The 18,593-nt window shown below is 43.1% G+C and overlaps 1 protein-coding gene across 8 annotated transcripts in view; it reads right to left on the bottom strand.

The window, feature by feature from the left end:
• The window catches only part of LOC139336056 (muscleblind-like protein 1), a 64,727-nt gene that overhangs the window by 31,004 nt on the left and 15,130 nt on the right, over positions 1–18,593 (bottom strand). For 7 of the 8 annotated variants that reach the window (XM_070969911.1, XM_070969914.1, XM_070969910.1 and 4 more), the window contains exon 2: positions 13,617–14,651. In XM_070969911.1, the coding sequence (XP_070826012.1) occupies positions 13,617–13,790 (174 nt within the window). In that variant the 5' untranslated portion in view covers positions 13,791–14,651. The remainder of the gene's footprint in view (positions 1–13,616; positions 14,652–18,593) is intronic. The other variant, XM_070969912.1, reaches the window with a different exon arrangement.

Raw genomic sequence — 18,593 nt, 5'->3', positions numbered from 1 at the left:
ATTTTTGTTTTTGCTGCAGACTTGCATGACTTGCATGTTTTAGGGTGGGGAAAAAAACAAGCGGGCTTCACAGGTTGCTCTAAGACGGCAATTCGGGGTTGATGTATTAACTTTTTTAGATCGAGGGAGAGAGAAAACCCAAGCAGAGAGCAGTGAAAAACATCCGCTCCATTATGGTCATGAAGGATCAATATTGCATGGAGACAAAGTGCGGCTAAACAGTGCGGTTTCTGTTAATTAGCACTTCTCTAATGATCTCTCTTTTCTCTCCTCCTCCTTTCTCCACTCCCTCGCTTTCTGTACTTCCCCTCCTACTCTCCCACTTTATTGCTCCCTGCCATTAAAACCCTTTCCTTCTTTGGCTTCATCACGTTCCTCTGTCGAAGTCTGTTGATGTTGTCCTCCTAACCAGTGCCCTGTCTCTCAGCAGAGAAAACAAAAGCGAGAGGAGGTATCTGAGTTCTTTTCATAAGCGTGATGAATACCCCACTCCTGTGTTTGTGGCTGATGGCTCTCAAGGATGAGATTTAATGAACCTCTCATCCAACTCTGATTATTTTCTAATTAAAGGAGTGAATGATGGGGGCAATGAGTAAATTCATGAATGCATGTTTATGACTGCGGGGGGAAAAATAAAACAACAAACATGCTAATGACAGACGCAAAGACAGAAATCATACTCAGTCGAGCCTTGTTTACTGCACTCCCTCGGGAGCGGAGGTCGTTCGGCGGAAAGGAATGTTTTCAGCGTTTAAACAAATTACAAATCTAAAATCAAATTCGTTTCATAATGCAAAATATGTTTGCATCCGGTGGAAATATTAAAATGTTTTCAGTTGCATTAATCAAGCTGGACTTGCCTGCTGACAAATTATATATCTGCAAGCATATTTGTTATGATGCTTGGCAGAGCAGCAGGTGTAGAAACTCTACCACTATTCACGTACCTCTCATAGCAACCCCATCTCTTGACAGTTCTGCTTATATACGATTAGTTAGGTTCGTCAAAAAGCTGCATGGCTGGCAATACTGGTTCACAGTCCCATGTACGGCTGGGCTGAGCTTAGGAAACAGAAGCTCTCTGGAAAGATTGCAGTTTTGGTCGTGTGAACAGGTTGTGTCTCATGCTTCAAGTCAATTTTGGCTAACACAAACCTAACCATCATTCTCTAATCCCAAACAAGTGCAGCGAGTCCCTAAACATAACCATAAACAAGGCTCAGCAAGCACCTACAGCAACACTAGAGGCTCTATTAGGTTGTACTTAGGGATAGTGGTTGAGCTAAATGCTAACATTAGCATGCAAATATGCAGACAATAAAATGCATGTCTTTAATTTTATGCAATATTTATATATTATATATTATTTTATATTTCCAAATTCCTTGTATGTGCGCACACTTGCCCAATAAAGCCAACTCTGATACTGACCCTGGTCTGATTCTGATGCTGATGCTGACAGGTTTAATATTTACAGTGTTCACTGTCTTAGTTTAGTGTGTTTGCACACTAAAAAAAAAAAGGACAGCTCAGGTTGATGGGAATGTCACTAGTTTTGGACATGATGCTGGTGCTACATGAAAAGTCAATGAATCAGCAAAGTTACTACTACAAATCCTGTGACGACATGAATTTCATTGCACAACTTTGAACCTCATGTTGTTAGCATGGCTACAAATATATCCAAGCAGTATTATATGTTACAAATTCGTAGTATACAAACAAAGCAAACCGATAAAACTCGTCCCCTAAACCATAAACATCAGTAGACAGTTGCTCATCAACATATAATCCATTCATCAATTATCTATGCCTGTTACAGGCACACCTATGGGCATTTTAGAGATGTTAATCAAGGTAATGTGCATATCTGCAGGAGGAAACCCACGAAGGTACAGGGAGTCGATTCTGCATTCAAACAACGTAAAAGACAAACCACTGCACCACATGTCAGCCCATACACGATGTCAAACCCACAATAATAACACATCTGCCTTCTGTTTCCACTGTGATCACCCAAACTCTCTCCTGTCCCATTTTAATTTCTTTCTTCCATTACGTCAGAGCTATCGTGCGATGGCTTCCATAACAGCACACGCATACATAATCAATTCAAAATGCCCAGTAACGCAGCAGAGAGAGACTTGCCCAGCCTCCAACTTCCTGCCTGTTCCAGCCGGCAATACCATTAACCAGGCACCACTGCCTGCTCTAACATGATTACCTACCTGAGGTGAATGCTCATTATTTCACAGGACTCTCTCTGCTTTACCGGAATCAGTGTTCGTGTGTGTGTCACTGTGTGTGTGGGTGACTGCAGTAGAGAGTGAGTGGATGTGTGTGTTTATGTGTTCAGGGTTGAAAGTGAAGGATTACGCTTCAGAAGTGCGACTGCATAGCGCCCGAACTCCTGAGATCAGATGGAGAGTAGAGGGTCAGTGACAGGGAGAGGGAAGAGGAGACGGAGGAAAGGCTAGACAGCGGCAGACAGACTTATGGCGCTGCCAAACGACAAAAGAACAAGTTGGCGTACGGCTCGCTGTCCTGGAGTGAATTAATGTTCCGTTGCTCCCACTCTCTGTCTACTTCTCCCTCCACCCCCGTACACCTTACTTGTCCGCATTCTAATTTACATGTTTGTTTTACTGCATCACTCCCAAAGAATTAGACATGGTGTGCTTTAAAAGCAGTCGGAAGATGGTGAGGTAAAAAAAAAAAAAAGTTGGGAGGAGGAGGAGGTGGTGATCGGTGCACTTGGAGGAAGACAGGGAGTTAGATTGGAGAGGTGGTGGTGTGTTGGGGGGTGATTAGATATTCTGTCCACAACAGCAGTAGCAGCAGGAGCAGCAATAGCAATGGGACATCACGACTCAGCACGCAGAGATGCTGATATTACCTTCAGACTGCCTAAACATCCGGCGCCCTCCAGCCTCGCGCCAAAACACGTGCACATATACGTAATGCCAGAAGACTCGGTCATATACGCAGAGACATTTGCATGCAGAAAGTTGTAGTTTGAGGCAACATTAATAGTTTTGCAAGATTAAAAGTGAAAGGACGAAGCGTGCCAAAAGGTGAAGGAGAGACGGCTGCGTGTGGTGAGACGCTATTCCTGAATGCCCTTGTATGTATTTTGGCTGTGATGTTGTTGTGTCATGTCTCCATGCTGATGCAGCGTGTTTAAAGATGGATGTGTGCGTGTGTGTGTTTGTGTGTCTATGCTGAGGCAGCTTATCCACAGATGGATGCAGAAATGGTGGCCTCTCTGAGGACAGAGAGACATTTAGAGGAGACGTTTTGCAGGGAGGACTCGCTCATGAATAGACAAAGTTAATAGCTGCTGTGTGTTTCCTGCTTACTTCATGGCAATGTGCTAATAAAAGCCTCCTTTCATAATGTCCTGTGTAGGCTGAGCCATGTGAGAAATCAGATATGGTATATCTTGTTTAGTTAGGCCCGAAAATATATTCTAAAAATGGATTTGCAGAGTGCTAGATGAAAACAGTTACCAGGAGTGCACCCACTTGCTAACACTAATGTTTTTGAGCATCTCTTAGACCAATAACACCACTTTACAGAAACAGCTCAGAGGATGCTCGTATGCATGTACACACAAATGAACTTTAAAGGCACAATTCAAAATACAACAGAAACCTTTTCCAAACATAAACACCAGTGGGGAACCTGCTATCACTCAAGCTAATGCTTCTCCAAGGAGCATAATGTTGAAGGAACTGGTGCTAACATTAGCATGTTAGGCTAACTTTCTCTTTTCGAGCAGAGTACAAACTCCCAAATGTTGCATGCTGAGAGGGACAGACAGTTGACAGCCTGTGCTCTGTGGACTTGTTGAAAAAGGGAGGAAAATGTTTTGTATTATGGGGTGCACAGTACATCCTACAACAGTACAACAGTAAGCAACAACAAAAAAGAATCTAATGAAATCTAAAGTCTAATTCTAATCTGATTCTTTGAGGTTTGTTTCCATCAGGAATGTTTGCAAGACTGAAACCATATCATAAATGATTACATGTTGAGAAACGTCCTTTTATAACTTAATTAAATTACATGTGTACAGTATAAACCTGTAATCTACGACTATGCACTGACCCTATTAAGCGACATGATCAATCACTGCTATTGGATCAGCCATCGGAGGAGAAATCGACATCAGGAGAGAACTTGAAGAAGTCTGAAAACTTATCTTTTTCTCTGTCTGGGCCTTCTGTCGACCCTGAGTCAGCATGTTTGAGGCTTGTCTCCTTGAAGTTAGTTTATATCCAACTCATTAGCAACAGCAAATACGTTTTAAAGGAAACGTAATGCGACCGAGTTACGTTTGGATTAACGTAATGAGGAAATGCTGTTAATTAAAGTACCTGGCAAATCACGTTGATCGGGTTGATACTGAATGTATTTCATTTGTTTTCTGCCAAAGTAGGCAATCTTGCAATGTACGCACCAATATGTAATGACTACAGCTTCATTGAACTTTTTCTGGTGATGTTTAGGCACTGACAGCTCTTGGTTAATGTTAAGGAAAGTTCATGGTCTGTTTTTACACAGAGAAAAAAACAGGAATCACAGTCTTTCTCTAAGCTTGATCAAAGTGTGTTTATGGCTTAAACCTGACCGCAGTCTGGATGCAAACCCTGAATTCTGGTGTCACAGTCCTGCACTTTGTACACCCACCATAAACATCAGCCACCTCCCTGCTACTCCAGCACGGTCTGTCAAATGTACTTCCATTCAGTCAAACAAGCTTTGATTCGAAACATAATCCAGCCAGCGATTGCGTTTGCCAACACAGAGTAATTATACATGCAAATTAGTTGTATATAAACGTAATTTCTGGGAGACAGGGTCGCACTGTTCGCGCCCAAAAACAAAGTCCCTGATGTGGATAGATTCAAAAAACACTGGCCTCACATTGTTGTGTTGACAGGGAAAACTGTGGTTCTGGAGAACAATGAAGCTAAGACTGCTCAGACACAACAACCTAAACCTCTCGAGTGGATGCATATGTGTAAACAGCATTTTCAGATTTAGCCAGCTTAGTGCAGAAATAGTCTAAACAGAGACCCGAGTGACCCCCTGCACACGAAAGTATGATGACGCACAACATACACAAGCAAGCATCATGGAAGCATGATTCATCTCTTTCTGATGGTTGGCCACGGTGGGGAAAAAAAAAAAAAAAGACAGCCAGAAACAGACAAATGTCTCCACAAAATATGATGAAAAGCGATTAAGAGAAAAAGATAAAAATCACTGTGTGTGAAATGGAAATGAAAGCGTCTGGGATGGCTGGGAGAGAGAAAAAAGAAGAGGAGAGAGGAGGGGGGTGTAGGATGGGTTGAGTAGAGACAGATTAACAGAGGTAATGAGAGGAGAGGATGAGAGCGGAGAGCATGACGGTAGAATACAGATACAGAGCAGATTAACACTGTTGGAGTACGTTTCCCTTTCAAAGAGTTCTTATCCAATATACTGCATCCCTCTGTGTGCGCACACACACACACACACACACCTCTACCTCTGTTTTCTACTGGGCTCTCATCTCAATACATTGCCTTACCTATTCTCCTGTTATCTGTTCTCTTTGCTATCTCTCTCTCTCTTTCGCCTGCACTCACCCTCAACACTTTTTGTGTCTTTTCAAGGACTCTGTAGTTTACCGCATATGTAGGTCACCATACGTTCCCGGCGTTGCTGAGCTCGTGTTTGAGTGGCTGCGTCTGCGCTGCAAGAAAATGTACATCTGGGTGCGGGCGCATGTATGTGAGTTGTACTCTCTAAATTAAGGCCTGTAATCATTGATCGCAGTAACTCACGTCATGCAATGACCATGTTTATTTCTGAGCATGCTGCATTTATTCAAACACTGGGGGTCAACGACACACACTGTGCATTAAAGTGCTGCAGTGTTTCTGTGTTTCTGAGAGCACATTATGAAGTTTACAAGAACTGTAGAGCTGTTTTTTATTCTAATAATTTGAATATTACATTAATCATTCAGGCACTTTTATAAAAAAGACCTTATCTTGTTTTGATTACAATGTGCTTCTTTAATAATGTCCCTACTGATTGGTGTGTCAAAGCCTTTTCTTTGTCCACAAAAGGGGCTCGGTGGACACCAGACCTCGGTGCAGACCAAAGCCACACTCATAATTGGTGTCTATGCATTTTCGGCATCTGGGGAGATTGTGCCTCTTACGTATTCAGCTTTAAGAAAATATTTCAAAACACATACTGGCACTGGCTCCACTTTATAACAACCATTATACGCTTGAAGTGGCTGTTTAAGGTGATTATGGGGACATAATACACAGCAGCATCACTATAATGATGGCAAGGCATGCCCTGTGTTATTGCAATAATAGGTCCACCAATTCTCAAGGACATGTGGCCATTACTAGCACAATCTTCACCTTCAGGATAATGTAATGCATAATTAAACCGAAAAGGAAGTGCTAATGTACATATACAGCACACCAAGTTTTCATTAAGCTCAGACCATAAGAGGCACCTTTATAGGCCTTTCAGTTAAGGACATGGTTGTGTTGTAGCAGTGGCCAACAACCTGGAGCTGAGCAGCATCTTTGATGACTGAGTGACTCAGTGTTTTGCTAAATGGCGAAAAAGCTTGAAACAGCATCTGTCCGGTCAACTGCACGCTGTCCAACTCCCAGATCCAGGCTGGATCTGAGTGTGAAATTAACACCGCTAGAGCACCAGATATGGAGTAAGTTTGCTTAAAGTTAATAACAGTCAGGCGCCACACCGGCCAGAAAACTCTTACCAAAATACCAATACCAAAATATTTGAGTACTTCATCTATAAGGAATGCTTTTTCCTCCTGATAACCATGTGTGGTCTCTGACAAACTGATTGAATAAATCAAACCAATGGCTCTCTATTAAACACACTTTCTGTTACTGCAGCTCCTTGATTGGCTCAACGCAAAGAGAATGTCAACTTCTATTCACTCGGCTCTCTGACTGGATAATTAGCATAAAACAGTTAATAACAAACAAAACGTCATTTTCTGAAACAACACTAGATTTCTGACATATTGCTGAATATGTGACGTACTGTATTTACTCCACTTGCTAACTTCTCAACACCAAATTGGATGCTAAGCATAAACCCCTCGGTGCTAGATAAAGTTTTTATTATCATACATCACATGATCAGGTGCAGCCCAGATTCTAGCTAGCTCATAAATTCAGTGGAAAAACACACAATGCACTGTGGGAGTGAGACCGCGGGAAGATTACATTTCTCCACTATGAACAACACCACAGCCTCAATTCCAATGTGATGACCTACAGGGAAAGTTATCTCAACACTGGAGTTGTAGGTAACAAAAGTACTAAAACGAATTAGGTGGAGGTTAAAGTCATGGTAAGGCTTTGTTTAATAGCGAATAAGAAAGGCACTCACCCACACTGCAAATCCTTTCTACAATATATTGAACGTCAAATGTCTGTCGTACCCGGTTCTGGCAGTGTTTCCTCAAAATAATTTTGGAGTGGGAGCTTTTTTGTATTTGCATTTTCAAACATCTTGCTAATTGATTCAAATTTTGGCAAAGCATTTTGGGATCTTCATTATGAGCTGAAGGAGGTACAATTTAGAAATTTCCATTCCTATTCTTTTAGGCGATAAATTCAAATAAATAGTCAAAATTGTGTCCTTGCAACATTTTCCTTTCAAACCTCTCAGCTTTCACAGAAGCGGGCGAGATAGAAGACATATCCACAGTATGTATATATATATAGTCACAGAGCATTTCCCTTAAGCACATAAAGTAATCGCTACAAATTCATATCCATGACCACTTTGAAGTTTTTCATGTAATGTTGTTTTCTCTGAAACAAGTAAATAAGCAAATTGGTAAATCCTGAGTGGGCTTGTTAGGCACAAAAATAAAAAAAAATGTTTGTAGATAGGAAACTGTCTTCCTCTGCATCCCTGACATAACACATTTGGTACAAATAATAGAACAAATGACAACCTTTACTCTAACAATGAAGCATTTTGGTTGCTTAGAGGGGTTCCAAGAATTTTCATCCACCCAATAGTTCACCCAAAGAAAATAAACCCAGAAATACTCTTCTGTATTCCTTTCATGCAGCGACTTTGTCCAACTACAATGGATTCCAATAGAACTTTTCCATTAGAGAAAACGTCACACGTCAATAGAATGGATGAAAATCTAAACAAGAAGAAATTACTTGGAAATTTGACCCACTGAGACACTTTCTGCATGGTCATCAGTAGCTCGTCCATCATACAGGGCTGATGTGGAGCTCCCGTGGCTCTTTGGCTCACTCTCACCTGTTTCCCATAACAGCCCGATGGTGAGTTTATTGTATTTTGTCAGACTAAATGCCCCCAGATTTGTTTTTTATTCTATTACAATGAAACCGGCTTTGTCTCCAGCTGCTAATAGCAACAAGCTGCTGAATTCCTGCAGCAGGAGCCAAAAGGGCAAGCAAATACCCCATTTTTAAAAAGAATTCTCTAATTATAGACATTTGTCCGACAAGGCCAAAATTGGGTGCTTGTCTGTGCCTTCGTGTTTTGTCTGAACGCACCTTTAGACGGCCAAAAATCCCTTTTCAGGAAAACATATAGACACGCTACAACTGAGGAAGCAGTTGGGGATTGATGTGACCTGAAGCCATTCAATTCCATCAACCACAATACCCCTATTTTTTTACTTTTCAATCCAAAATGAGCAAATATCCACTTTGTTAAAAATAATCTTGAAGTTGCCCCGTGTACTCAGACAGTTTGCTCATGTATTTGTCAGCTTGCTTTTCTTTGTCACTGCTGTGCTTCCAGCCCGAGAGGGTCAGTCTCTCCGTGATATCGGCCAATCCTGCAGAGCCTCTCCCTCTGACTCATTTCCTGTTCACCTCTATCTCTCCATCCTCTGTTCACGCCACCCATCAAATGGAACTTTCCACTACATTCACGGATGACAATCCCCTATTTTTCTGGAGGTAGCACTGAATGCCTGAATGACGTTTATGACAGAAAAGGAGAAATGAAGACATTGACACATGCGGACTAAGTGGCAAGCCTGAAAACTGGCAAGAAACTGTGACTGGAGGAATTTTTTAAAAAAGATACAGAACAAAGTGCATTTATAAAATCTGAGACAAAAAGAGAAAGATGGAAAAAGCAAGTGAGAGCCGCTCTGTTTCTCCAGCTACAGGCCCTCCCTTCCTTTGCCGGCATGCATTTCAAAAGGAATTAAGGGCAGGTGGTATGCCAAATTGTCCCGGAGTGCAAAGCCAACATCCATCCCTTTACTCCCCCTATTTTTTTCCTCTACATCCTCCCGCCTGTCCTTCCCTATCCCCTTGCTCCCCTCTCTCCATGCCTTGCTGTGTGTTATGAATTCATCTGCAGATAAAGCAGATCTATCATTCTGTCACAGAGGCAGGGAAGGGAGGTAGACTGTGGAATGCCCTGGCACTGAGAGCAGGGAAGGGCTCTGAGCATAGTGCTACGCTTCCTCGCACATTCCCTGCTGTGCCTGCTCTCCTCCCCTCCGACTCAGTCTCCCTGTCTGTTTTCATGATCCATGCAATGCCTTTACTCATTCCTGTCTTACCTGTACCAAACAAACCCACCCGAGCCATCGGAGCTCCAACCAAGCAGGCCAGAGCTGTAATAACACAGTGCCTGGCTTAACAAGAAACCCCCCCTCTCCCAGTTACAAACCAAGGTAAGCTGTGGCCTGGACTGGCTTGACTGACTTCCAGCTCTGGTCTCCAGTTACACTGAATAACACCCTGCTTGCCAATCAGATAGGAGACAAATTACGGAACATGTGCACGACACGGTAGACAGAACACTAGAATCCAGAATCACTGTGCTCACTTGAGCCAAAACAGCCAGATTGACTTGACTGATATCACTGTATCCAACACATTTCCAGCATCTGGAATAATGAGACAGCAGGCTGAAATGCCAGCGTGAGGCTTGCGTGGCATATGTTGTGTATGAGCCTTGTATTCTGCATATGCACATGCATATGTACTTGTCTTCATATACATTATACTATATTAGAGAAGGCCAGTGTCCAAGCTTGGCTGTCAGCCATGACACATGGAGCCACAGCTGACCTTTTACAAACTCTCACTGTAAATTAAAAGTGTGACCAGCTGCACACACACACACACACATTACCGTGAACAGTGTACCACATGTTTATGATTGAAGGGGAAATGTGTTGCTTACAGCCCATTAAAATGTTACTTTAATCTTCTCTTCTCTTCTTAAGCTGAAGTGAGTTGACAACGTGTCTGACAAACATGACTCAACATATCTGCAAAGCATTCGCTAAAAACATATTTTCATTTGTTTCATCCACAACATCAGCTCATGGCAACTAAAGCATGATTGATGTTATTGTTTTGTTTGGTAAGGTAAGGGAAGGGCTTCTGGTTACAATTTATGCTGAAAAAGTCATGGCTGACGTGAAGCATGCAGCAGGATGTTTACTTTTTAGCCACGCTAGCGGCATTTTTCTAGCGCTGGCAATGTTGGTTAGTCTGTTGGTCAGTCAGTCCACCACATCGGTTCAGACACAAATATCTCAGCTGTTGGATGGATTGCAGTGAAACGCACAAAGACAATCATGGTTCCTGAGTCTTTTGTTTTGGTGATCCCCTGAATTTTCCTCTATCAACATGAAGCTGGCATTTGTGATTTTGGATGAGACCACAATAACCAATTCCACTGCAGTCAGTCCGATTGACTGCAATGAAATCTGTCCCTCGTTAAGTAACAGCAAATACAGCTGGCATCAGGAAACGTACCAGCCACCTCACTAACAATTAAAACTATAAACCAGCAGAAGAATTACCAACATAAACCAGCATCTTCTGAACACACACATTACACACACTATTGTGCAAACACTAATGTTACAAAGTAATTTTTGCATTTTGGAAGATAAAACAGCAAACGTAGCAAACTACTCAGTCAGCACGGCATGATGGGAAATGCCGACAACCGCTATAGCTCCAGCTATCAGCAAACATGACGTAGAAGAGGTGTGTGTGTCTGATTCAGTGCCTTTGTGCTGGGCATCAGCCTCACATCTATGCACATACTGTGGAAAAGCAGACTTGAAGCGTAACGTTTCAGGTTGTCGAGACACAGCCGAAACGCGATCCTGTCGCTGCAGACAGCTGCAGAGAGTTAAATGAGAGCATCTGCTGCGCGAGATGTGCGAGTAGAAAAAACGCATCTGATGAAGCTTGTCAGCAAAATACCTTTTGAAAACGATCACAAAGATGCCAAAGAGACCAGCCGAGGCTGTAGTAGTGATGGCCTTATTATTACAAACTGTAATATATAGCCAAATATAATGCTCCTTGTACTTCTGCAGTTATTTTGGTGAAAGCAATGCAAAAAAGTGTAATCAGTAAAGTGACATATTACCTTCAGATGAAAGTAACTAGCAATATGGGATCTATTACATCTACCTGACACACAGAGACGACTGGAACATCGTCACAAGCTGCTAACGTGGCCCTCAAACGCCTGCTCTTTTGGCACTCACCATCTCCACCAACCACCTTACTATGACTTCTGTGTTTGCTCAACGCATTTCGAGGGAAACCTTTTTACAGATAAGATTGTGATCGCTGGCAGAGTTTTGTCCAGTCCAGGAAGTGCCGACATTCTTGTTCTGTAGTACATAAACTGACTTTGACGGAAACATTGTCGGTTTGACACAACACCATGAAAAAAAGACTTGCGACAGAACTCACAATGACTTAGTGTTGACATTTTAACCCAGACTAAACTCAAGCACTTCAGGTACAGTCTATCGACGCGACAGACCCTCCAATCAGCTGTGCTTTTGAGCATCAGGTAAACATTTCTTGCCACAATGAATACACAGCGTCCTTCAACGAAGCCTTTAATATATATTTGCCTTTTCCTTCACAACTTCTCGACCTGGTCCGTTCTATTTTCCACCGTCTTTCCATCCTCTCTTTTTTGATTTTTCTTCCTTCTCTCCAAGAGAGAGAGAGAAAGAGGAGCTGCATAGTGGGAGTGTGTTGTCCCAGTGCCAGGGCGAAAATAGACAGTAAATTACAGAGCCTTCTGAGAACACCCCACTGTGCTGCATGACCTCAAAATAACACACAGACATACACTCGCAGATTCACTTACAAACACGAAATACACAGTGTGCTGCCCTACTTCTACATTTCCCATTCAGCCTGTTGATGTGACGATCACACAGAAACTTTCGCAATGTGCCAACTGACGGTCCTGCGCTGAAGTCATGTGCCAGCGAAGGAAACTCTGAGTCTGATTCACAGATGTTAATGTGATTACGGCCTCATCTCAGTTTACCAAGACACACACAGGGACACACACACACACACACACACACACACACACACACACACACACACACACACACACACACACACACACACACACTCTCTCTCTCTTCCTATATATGTTTCACATATGTATTTATCTCCTTAACATGGCTTCACCTCAAGGAACAATTTCTAACTTTGCAGTAAACTCACAGCTCTCTCCTTGCAGCTCACTACCCGTGTTGGAGGAAGCACGCTACAAAGTACAGTAACGCGTTAGAGTACCTAGATTACTTCATCATTGTAACGAGTAACGTAACATGTTAGTTTTGCGATTCAAGTAATCAGTCATTGGATTACATTTTCAAATACGCAATCTGTTACTTTGGAAATTTTATCGTATCCCTCTGTTCCACAAAAACAAAAAAAGAGAATTCCCACATGTTCACACTGTTTCTGTGTCTTTCCTGCTTCTTGGGTATAGCCTCAGCGCATATGTGTCGCACAGCTAGCATTGTCATTATTTCGAAGTTTGGGTGAACGAGACGAGAACATGTCAGTGAAATGCAAATTGTGCCTGGGTGATAAGTGTCTGTCAGCTGTGAAGAGCTCCACTTCAAATCTGAAGAAGCACCTGCAAAGCTGAGCACAGCTCCACAACACTCAGCTACCCTCGCTTTCTGTTTACTTTCATGCACTTCAAATAATTTTGCTTTATTTATTGTATTTGAATTGCATTAAAAATACATGTTGCGTGAAGTTGTTATGCTATGCACTGAGCCACGATGCCCTCTTGATTTTATATATGTTCGTAACATAATCTTTACTAAAGAGCTGTAAAGGGGATATTGCGTCTGTTATTCCTGCTGTTAGCTTGCAGTTACAGATTACGGGCTGTAGGCTAGGTTATGCAATGATGGTAGAGTCAGTACACACAGTGGGCTATATGACCAACATGCACAAGGAATTGCGAAGTGGTTTTCATTTTGGTAATGCAAAAGTACAAATGGCAATAAATTTAATCTGCAGTGGCAAAAATCCAACGCTGTATACTCCAGACTGTTTTTCAAAAAGAAGCCCCTGATCCCCTCTGCACAAGCTACACTTTCTCTTAAGGAAAACATCCATAAATCCCCCAAAGTAACACTTAAAAACATGCTGAAGACAATGCTTGTCAACACTGCAGGCTAGAAAAAAGAGAAGACGGGACAGTGATGAATGAACATCACAGGTGTTTGTCATACTCACCTTGAGTGAGTCAAAACAGGCAATGACTCTGCCGTTTTCCACTTGACAGCTCTTGGCAGGGTGGGCGAACTTGCACTCGCTGTCCGGTCGTGAACACGTTCCTCTCTGGAATTCCCGACAAACCTCCAACGTCAGCCACTTCGTGTCCCGGATCGGTGTCACGTTCACCGCCATTTTCAACCAGGCAGGAGGGGCCGATTGAGAGGAATAGGTATCCGGCCAATGCAATTATGTGTGCGTCTGTATGTTGCTAATGACACTGGGACAAATGATGAGAAAGGATAAGTAAAGGACATGGGAAAAAGACGGATTTAAGAGGTTTTGTCCCCAGGGTCTGATTCTGAGGTGAAGCCAGTGAGGCCTGGGACTCGCCTACCACCTGCAGCCCATCCTCAGAGTCTGTTTGTGGCTGGAAAAGGAATCCGTCAGTGCCTGTCACCCAGGGCCTGGGCTGGTGACGGCCACAGAGGTTTACTTGGTAATCTCTCTCTCTCTCCTTCTCGCTCTCTCAACACACAGCCAGTCCTCTCTATCACCTCGCTCCTCGGCCGAACTGTCAGATGAGACGAATGGCAAAACACATTATCGATCGAGTTGGCCCATGATGAAAAGGCGGAGGGCTGGAGGAGGGGAAGAGAGGAGGAGGAAGAGGAACAGAAGGAGGAGGACGAGGAGGAGAAGGCTGCGGTGGAGGGGGAAGCAAAAGAGACAATCTCCTTCCGCTCGCAGCAGCCGATAAAAGCTGTCTGTCTTCAGTATCTGGCTCTGTCTGCAGAGGACGGAGGAGTGGTTGACTTCCACAGAGGAGGGCTGAGTGGCATGGATGGAGAAAGGTCTGGCGGGCGGACAGAGCGGGAGATGGAGGGAGGTGTCTGCGGCGTGGAGACTGGCTCAGTGGATGGGGTTGGCAGTCCTGGCAGTCCTGGGGCTCCTGGTGTGGTTGGCAACCCCAGCAGACATGGACAGGCACGGAGGCAGAGGCGGCTTCAGTGGAGCCAAACAGCCAAAGGGGTCAGCGAAAGAAGGCACTTCTCTCTGTGGAGAAGGAGGGAAGAGTGTCAGTGGAGCAGGGCTTGACGCGCAAGCGCGCACGCACACACGCACACGCCAAGGTTGAAACACTCAGGCGCACATTTGCATTCACACACACAGCTTCATTCGAACATGTTTCCCAGTCATTCTCTTGCACATCCTCTCTCACGGTGGCCCTCACAGAGACTGGCAGGCTCTCAGCTGGAAAATCAAATCAAACACCGTATCGCTAACAGTAAAGCTCACGCGTTCAGGCGCAGACAATTTATTTCAAGGGAAGACAGTGAAGAAAAGAGAGAGATCAAGAGACAGAGAAAAAAGAGAGTAAGAAGGAGTCTGTGTACGCGTCTGTGTTTGTGTGACCCATCGGCATGGGTGACAGTAGAAGTCTTAATACCAATATACAAGTAGTATTCTATGCAATAATATTAATTATGCTGATTCTAGCTGTAGTTTAGGTTTAGGGTTAAACACCTTTACAGGGAATTCTTAACCTCTACAATATATTTCACAGAACAACGGCAACTGATCACTTCTTCAAAATCAACAGAGCCTGTGCCATGAAATGGATCACTGCAACCGTTTTTATAGGCATCAATAACAAATGAGCAAGAGTTTCAAAGTATTGATTAGTGAGTTATCAATCTGCCCATACCCGGTGAGATTGGAAACAGCAAATGATCTGGCTCGATGGTTCCTGCATCACTGCTGGCAGGTGGCCAGGTGAGAGAGGAGAGATGAGGAGTAGATGAAGTCATATGAGAGACAGAAAAAGAGACCGAATGTGACATATTTCCACACTTTTCTTTCATTACACACTGCTCCTTAAAGCCACTCATCCAAACACTTTCTGACCTTTCTGCTCACATCCGGATGTTGAAAGAACTGCCCCCCAAACCTCCTACAGCTGCTACACTTCCAGTGAGTGCCCTCAAACCTACATCCCACATGTGGTTACATCACCTCTAAGTCCCCCCACACTCAGATGAAATGTTTTTATGACTATGCTGACATGGAGCACTGGTTTGATTTCTATATAAGTTTGTGGGCAACTTTAAAAGTGATTTTATTTAAAGTAACAATTCTGTTACTCAGGTAGCCCTGTTATTCATACGGCAGTCCTTTCCCTAAATATGAAGACTTGGGAATATATAACTCCCCTTTACATTTACTTTACTGTATATCATAGATCTATATTAAGAAACCTGTGAGGGGCCATGGGTCCGAAACTGAATGTCCTGCTCTGTCTGCTGGGCTGACACTGCCTGTTTTTTTATCATGTGCTGGTGGGAAGCACCAACATTGAAGGCTGTATAGTGAGCGCACTTTCATAAACTACTTTATTAGAAAATGAAACCCAGAAGACAAACAGCATCAATGATGAATGATGTGTGTGTGGTAGCATCTTGCACCGAATGGTTTCTGTTTGGCAGCAAAGGATGCCAGAATTTCCCACCAGCGTTTGAACACACCAAAATGACACTTTATAAAGTATGCGAGCATAAAATATGATGTGTTTCTCTGGATAGACGTCAAGTCCTGACTGGAAAAACTTTCAGCCCATTTTTATTAGACTGCTAGTTTTGCTACCTACATGTATCAATGCAGCAAACTGAGGCCTTTTTCTCTTTCTGGCAACTGAAAGACATGAAACAGAAATGAGTCAGGTTGAAGCTATACTAGAAAAGTGATTTGCAGCTATTTATCACAAAATAACCTTGAAAACACCCGACTTTGCAGATGATATTTAACAGTAGTAGAGCATCAAAAGATTATTTTAGATCTGCAATCACTAATGCTGCAAAAAAAAAATGGTGGTTTGAAGAAAAAAAAGCAAAAAAAGGAGGAAAGGGAGAGAGGAAGGAAGAAAAAGACTAAAGTAAGAATACTCCCTTGGTCAAACATTGATTGCTTATGTGTCATGCTCTTTTCTTCTATTTGGGCTGGTCACATCTGTGGTGAACCATTTTTTCAGGATAAAGCTGACATTTTGGGCAGTGTGTGTGTGTGTGTGTGTGTGTGTGTGTGTGTGTGTGTGTGTGTGTGTGTGTGTGTGTGTGTGTGTGTGTGTGTGTGTGTGTGTGTGTGTGTGTGTGTGTGTGTGTGTGTGTGCGGACAAAAGCCAGAGGCCAGGGTAGCCCACTGTATCTGGCAGGAAGACTGTGGTAAGGAGAGAGAATACAGACCAGTGCATTAAATATGGAGTGGCAAAATTAGTCTTCTGCATTGCCTATTCTTACTCACTCCCTGACCTCTCCTATGAATTTCTCCCTCTATTGCACTGCGAAATCCCAGATTTTGGGATGGCAGGCAGCATTTCTTGCATGCAAATGAAAGCAGGAGGAGCTACATACCTACACAGCCATGCTGCTTTTGGGTCATGCTAAAGGCTTGTGCAACTTATATTCTAATTTTGGATCCACCGATCAAATCTGCAGGCCAAAGCTGACGTTATTAAGCATACTGGGCCAATAAGACCTGAAAATCCACAATTTAATACTATACTATACTTTATTATATGCACATGTATATCAGTTACATTCATGGAGTGGCAGTAGGCTGCAGACACTTTTTAGTGCATGGCTGCTTTGCTAACACGCTGCTGTCACCTGCAGCCTAAGGTGTAACTTTCAGTATGGTGCAATTTTGCTCTCGTCACCCTTTTTGCAGACGTTCACAAACACACAAAACAACTTAGTTCGGGGCAAAGCAGCATGATCATCGTAAAGGTTCCCAAATAAACCTCAATTTTACAGAAATCCTTTTCAGTGTTTGTCCCCGAGTTCGTCCAAGAGTAAACACAAACATTAAATGCAGGAGGATCTACCTTTGGAGAAACTTGCCAGCTAAACCAAACTGATTTTTGAGTAAATGTATGCACTTTCAATGCAGACAGATCGTGAATGCATTTTTACATGGGACCTGTATGTTACATGTATTGAGCCAATTCAACACAAAGCTCACCACTGAACAGGACAATAGGGCCTGTGTTTTGAATGTGTCTCTGTTTGAGGCAGAAGGATGTGGAAAGAAGAAGCAAAATGTCACAAAAATGACAACAAAGCAAAAACATCTAAATAAAATAATAATACCAGCACACAGTTGCACACCTGAAGTAGAATTTTGGGGCCAGAAACACAGACCACCATAGCTGTCCCATTGCTGATTCAGAGGCCACGGGTCTGAGCGGAGAGGAAATTTGTGTTTACAGAAATATACCCAGTAGCACTGAACTCGACATGAAAGAGAATATGCCCCATTTACAATGACTGGGTGAATGAAATGGAAGCAAATAGCTGGAGAATGTACACATATTAGATTAGACAAACTTTCCCAAGAGACCTAAAGCAATGTCACACTAGTTTCCTCACAGGAATAATGTTTCCTGTGGATTTTCATACAGCACTCGTGCGACACACGAGTGGGAACAACCGTGTCAAACTGAGCCGGCGTGAGGTTTCACGTCACAAAAAATAGATGAAATAAAAGGGGCTCCACCTCCGTCTATTATTAGCCCCAGTTCCACAGCGACGTATCTTGTGCCAGGGTGAGCTATACTCCCATCAACAGGCGCGACCCATTTGAGCGAGCGAGACTCATTAGATGAGGCTCATGTCAAAAGAGAGGATTAAAACGAAGGGGTTAAAAATATGAGGAATGGCTCTGGCATTGAGGAAATATATAAATAAGGGAGTCATCAATAAGCATCTTAGCATGTGTGAATAATGCATGTGGCCATTTCCCGTAGCCAGAGGCAGGAGATATTATTACACCATCAGATCAACTAGCCAAGGTAATAAATTGGAGAGGTGAGGGAGGAAGAGAAGGCTGGGGATATTACGCACCCCCACACCCCCCACCCCCCACCCCCTGCCACCTGCCTAATGCCCCAACTTCCCCAAAAGACACACACATCTATATACTGTATATATATACTTCTTTAAA

Source organism: Chaetodon trifascialis, chromosome 9 (assembly GCF_039877785.1).
Source record: "Chaetodon trifascialis isolate fChaTrf1 chromosome 9, fChaTrf1.hap1, whole genome shotgun sequence".
In the NCBI taxonomy this organism is placed as follows: domain Eukaryota; kingdom Metazoa; phylum Chordata; class Actinopteri; order Chaetodontiformes; family Chaetodontidae; genus Chaetodon; species Chaetodon trifascialis.
Note: the sequence above shows the minus strand (reverse complement) of the source record. Positions and strands in the feature narration are given on the sequence as shown.